At 39.6% G+C, this 5140-nt stretch overlaps 1 protein-coding gene across 1 annotated transcript; it reads right to left on the reverse strand.

The window, feature by feature from the left end:
- Positions 1-1058: 1058 nt before the first annotated feature.
- LOC127809198 (protein SIEVE ELEMENT OCCLUSION B-like) lies at positions 1059-4274 on the reverse strand. Its single transcript, XM_052347958.1, has 7 exons — positions 4005-4274; positions 3809-3910; positions 3132-3583; positions 2941-3050; positions 2645-2787; positions 2072-2515; positions 1059-1943 (listed from the first exon to the last, which is right to left on the reverse strand). The coding sequence occupies exons 1-7, from the start codon at positions 4161-4163 to the stop codon at positions 1311-1313; spliced, it is 2043 nt and encodes a 680-aa protein (XP_052203918.1). The 5' UTR covers positions 4164-4274; the 3' UTR covers positions 1059-1310.
- Positions 4275-5140: the final 866 nt, after the last annotated feature.

Here is a 5140-nt window from a genome sequence, read left to right on the forward strand (position 1 = left end):
CCTAGAGGGCTCTAGACACTGAAAACAATCAATACAGCAAACACCCGCTGACACGGACTCTCTCAGAGAACCCTAGGTTTGAAAAACGATTGACCTTACAGAAAACCCTAAGAGCCGAACTTAACACGGCTCTGATACCACTGTTGGAAACCTATAGAAAACCTTAGGGTTTTACAACTTCCAATCACAGACTATGGATGGAGAAAATAGGAAGCAAAAATAAACATACATAGAGCTGAAATCAAACGAAAAATGAAAGCAGGCACAAGAGTTTTTACCGTGGTTCACCTCAAATCGAGGCTACATCCACGTTGAGCTTGAGAGAGAAGAGCTCATTGCACTATGAGATGAAACCAATATTACACCCGCATAAGCCCTCACCAAACCCTCGATACAAACAATGGTTCGAGAAAACAAAACTGCCAATGAATCACTTAATACAGATTAAAGGCAACCCTATCGAACCATAAAATATAATCTATACAATCATTTACAGAAAGAGAAACAGGGAGCAAACCAGAGAAGAACCCTAGCCAAAGGCGAGAGCCTTTAACCCCCAAAACAACCCGATCACTCTTTTCTCTTTCTTTCTTTTCGCCTTTTTCGTATTTCTTCGTCACAATCGATCACATCTCGAGGCAAGATTAAAAGCAATGAGGAGCGGCTGGGATTGAGCCTCATAAAGTATAGATGGATGGATGAGATCAAATCGTGCAAGCACGATTGATTATTCTAACAGAAAATGGCAAGCGAGCAAGAGATGATCGGGCAAAGGAAAGAGGGCGAGATCAAGCGCCAGCTGAGGACAACCGATGGTTGCCACGTGCAGCCATCCAGCAGCTGCCAAATGGCAGCATGCGGTTGCTGCACGTGGCCTTCCAACCAGCTAAAGGCAACGACGTCGTTTGGAGCTTCACAGCCAACATTAAGAATTAATGGAAAATGTATGGAATCGTTCTAACACTTGTATGTGTTTTATTATTCTTATTTACTCCTTCAATTTGATTAATATGCATTTATAAATCTAATTTTATAAACAAAACAAAAAGATAAAAATGAATACACATAAAAGGTTAACAATATTATTTTTACACGAGAACTCGTAACATATTTAAGTTTTTTACAACACGTCAATAGCGCATATATAGAGTGAATAGTGCGCTATTTAGATAGAACACGAGAACAAAGACCCATTTATTTATTTAATACATAAGTGGCAGTCGATGAACAAACTTCACAGAGCAAAGTCGTTCACAAATTGGACTTATTTCTAATGGGTCCATCACCAAAGCGGAATAGTTGTAGCTTAATTAGTGATCACCGCAACAACGGTAAGTAATGAAGGTCTTCATAGTGCGGTCACAGAGGCCGCATTTCACCTTCTGAGGGGTGCTCCCGTTCGTGGCTGCAACCTCCAGGTGGCAACATTCATGGTCACCTTCAGGGGGCTTAACGTCCAGAATCTTCGAAACCAGTGCATTTAGGAAACCATGTTTTTTAGCATGATCTGCCCATTCGCTATACTTCTTCAATATATCTAGAATGGTCTTACCTGGGGCTTTGGCCATCTCGGGGCTTGAACCACGGAAAATCGCAGCCCATCCTTCACCACTTCCATCAAAGCTCAAAAGTGTGACAATGTCATTCATTGTACTAGAATCTACAATAGATTTACCAGTCTTTGTCTTAGTTAGCAATATGCTTTGCAGGGTAGCCCAGAAACGCTTTTGGTCTTCGAATCCAGGTACTATAATAGTGTTGTCTTTCTGTAACTGTTTCAAAATGTTTTGGGGATCTGCCAGCTTCAAGTCCCTTTTTCCCTCATACATCATGACGAAGTCTATTCCGATAAGCTCCGCAACTTTTCGAGCTTCGCCTACAAATGTCTTAATCCACTCCATGTCTTTCCCTCCAAACAGGATGATATGCTTTTCAGCCTTAATCTGAAATACCAAATGTCCTTTCATTGAATATACTATAGAATTAATATCACAATTAATAAATTATACAGTTAGGAAGTGTAGTTAATTAGGGACAGATAATTAATTATATGATATAGTCATATACATACCCAATTATTGACTGTTGATCCCATTGTATGTTGCAACAGCTGAATCGTCTTCCAGTAATCTACTTGAAAACTCGACTGTTCCAAAAACCAGAAGAGATTGACGGCACCAGATATTACAAACTTGCCTTTTGGGTTGAGAACCACAAACTCTGACTCCCCATCGAACTTCCATTCCTCCTCGATGTACTTGATGACCGCTTTGTTAAGCTTCCAAGGGTCATTAATGGAGTACCATCCCATTGAATTTCGCATAATCATGAACTTGTTTTTAATCTCTTCGTTCCATGAGGTTGATTCGTCCACAATAGGAACCCACACAATCTCATACTGAGTCGGTTTTGTGACATCCTTCTTAGGGAGAATGAATATTTCCTCTTTGGAGAGAAGCTCTAGATTTGAAAAGTATAGCAGCACATGTTTGCCGCTCAACTTGTTCAATTCTTCCTGTGCCCACAGAACAAGATTAATTCAATACCTTATCACATTCATAGTTATATATATGTATATATATATATATGCAACAAATTAGAAATTAAGGAATTATATATATATATTTATATTATATGAGCCAACCTGTGTCCTGGTAGAACAATTATAGATCAATGCGGCTGACTCGTTCCAGTAAAGTAGAGCTTGGATGATCTCTATATTATTGGTGTGTTCTCGATCAAACAAGTCGACGAGCTTTTTATAATCGTCACGGAAAATTATCGACTCTACGATAGATAAGATTTTACTCTTTTAAGTTAGTTTCAGCATAAAATTCATGTATATTATCTCTTATCTTATGTCATTTTGTGACGGAGAAAAATTATAGTGAAATTAATATTGTATGACAACGTTATTCCAGTTTTAATTGTTGGACTAACCAATGTGTTTCTTCAAACTTTCCATTTCACTCTCGAGTGTGATGCGTATGCCCTTTAGCTCCATCGCCAAATCCAAAAGCTCTTGAGCCTCCATTGCTGTTGGTTTGTACCTAAAATTGTAGAGGCATCGATTAAAATTTTTACGAGGCCAAGGATCTATCTGTTATAGCTCAATTGAGTAGGTGACGTACTCATTTCCCAAGGCCACTGTGTTCATCAATATTGATGCGCAAGCCACAGTACTCTGAATGCTCTTGTACACAGCTTTCACCAAATCGTCTTCATGAGTGGCGAAAAAGGAAGTGACCATCTTGTTCGAAACGTACTTAGATTGGAAGGCCTTGATCTCAACAATGTAGTTGGCAAGATCAAGGATGGCATCAACAACCTTGAGTGCCTTAGGCTTGAGTTTCAAAGGGGTCTGTTTCAACAGATTTGGGGATAGTTGGAGGAACGCCATAGATTTGGAAAATGAATCGCTGCTCCCATGAAGCTGTGAAATCGAGAAATAGAAGCCGTAGTTTGCAGCAAAAGCCGCTAAGGTTATCACAGCCTTTGCTTCCCAGGAGTAGCTTCTCAGTGATTCAAGAAGTCCAATGGCCACCTCACTGGTCGTTGAGGCCCCTGAACACTTGCAAGAAAACTAATAGCGAAAATGTTTAGTGTTTTTTTTTTTTTTTTTGAATGAGCAAAAACGAAGAATATTTTATTTTTTGAAAGATTTGAATATTTTATTTTCTTGGTTCCTCAAATAATCCTTTAAACACTGCAGGCTAAACTCAATAATTACCACATGCATATAGATGTGGTAATTAAAATCTTAATTACTTATGTATAGCATTTGGTTAATAAAGAACATATATTATACCTCACAAGAAACTGATTTAATTGCCTCGTAGGCCATGGCTTGGAGCTTGTCGAGCAGATCCCCTTTGAAGGCGGACGCGCATCCCTCTCCTGGCGAACTTCCCTGCATTTGCGTACTTGTCACGTCAAAAATTTAATTTAATGGTTGCAAGTTTTCGTCTTTAAAGAAAAATACAAACGGCGCGCCTATATATTACTTTTGCATGTCGAATGACATCCTTGATGGCATGGAGAAGAGGGTTGAGATCGAATTTCTTGACACCCTGACGCTGATGGGTGCTCAGAATTTGCTCCATTAGTGCTCCGTCTACGTTGACGTTGAGGTTCATCTTCTTAGCTCCATTTAAAGCAGCCATTAATTATTTGTGAAGGAGGTAATTGGTTAACTTAAAACAACCTGTGAAGACAAATAACAAGAGGAGACAAGAGAGCTAGCTTGATGAGTTGCAGGTTTGGCCTCCTGCCGGGGCGCCTTTTTTATAGACAAAGGAAAGCGCTACGTGGCTTGCGTTGCATTGGGAACACAAGTAATTTGCCTCTTTTTTAAATAAAAGGTGGCTTACCTGTTCCCATTAATTTTGGAGCCTTGACAAGGGCATGTGACGTAGGCAATCTTAAGTTGGCATGCCTACGTCATTAAACTTAAATTGATCTAGCCATGTGATAATTGTCTACCATTATCTCTGAATCTAAGATAAGTTTATATTAATTTCTTTTGTATTCTTCTTATTTCATATAGTTTTTGTGGAATATAATTTTAGCTTTAATTGAATAATCTCTGAAGATAAATAATCATTAAAATAAGTTTTTTTTAGCAAAAGAAAATTATCAATGTCACCTAATTCGTCAGGCCAGTCTCACATCACCAATTTAACAGCTATAATTAATAAGGACAATGCTACACGAACGAACACAACGACAAACGGGTTGACAAACCCAAATTCTCGCGAGATTTTGACACCAAAATATTGCGAGAACTTGAATCCAAATTATTTGAAGAAGCGCCCAAAATTGGGCGCTTGTACTCTGCCCCTATCTCTCTCTCCCTCTTTCTCTCACTTCAGAGTGTCTCTCTTTCTTTCCTTTCCATTGTGTCTCCAACTAGCTCTCTCACTTTCTCTCTCCACTGCATCTCTTTCACCTCCAATGGATCTCCTCCACCTACAACCCTTCGGTGCTCATTCTTGTCGTCGTCGGACTTCCTCGAGCAACAACGTTGGGCGTTGGCGTGCCCCTCTCTCTCTCTCTTCCTTACCCACCCAGCCTACGTTGCCAATGAGCTCGAAGACGAATGAGCCACTGACAAGCTTGAAGACGAAGGAAATCGATCGCC

The sequence above is a fragment of the Diospyros lotus genome, chromosome 9 (genome assembly GCF_014633365.1).
Source record: "Diospyros lotus cultivar Yz01 chromosome 9, ASM1463336v1, whole genome shotgun sequence".
Classification (NCBI taxonomy): Eukaryota; Viridiplantae; Streptophyta; class Magnoliopsida; order Ericales; family Ebenaceae; genus Diospyros; species Diospyros lotus.

Coding starts and splice junctions, on each gene's coding strand:
- LOC127809198 (XM_052347958.1), bottom strand. CDS start 4,163: ATGGCTGCTTTAAATGGAGCTAAGAAGATGAACCTCAACGTCAACGTA. Junction 3,051..3,131: donor ACAGTGGCCTTGGGAAATGA/GTACGTCACCTA, acceptor CTACAATTTTAG/GTACAAACCAACAGCAATGG. Junction 2,788..2,940: donor AAGTTTGAAGAAACACATTG/GTTAGTCCAACA, acceptor TATCTATCGTAG/AGTCGATAATTTTCCGTGAC.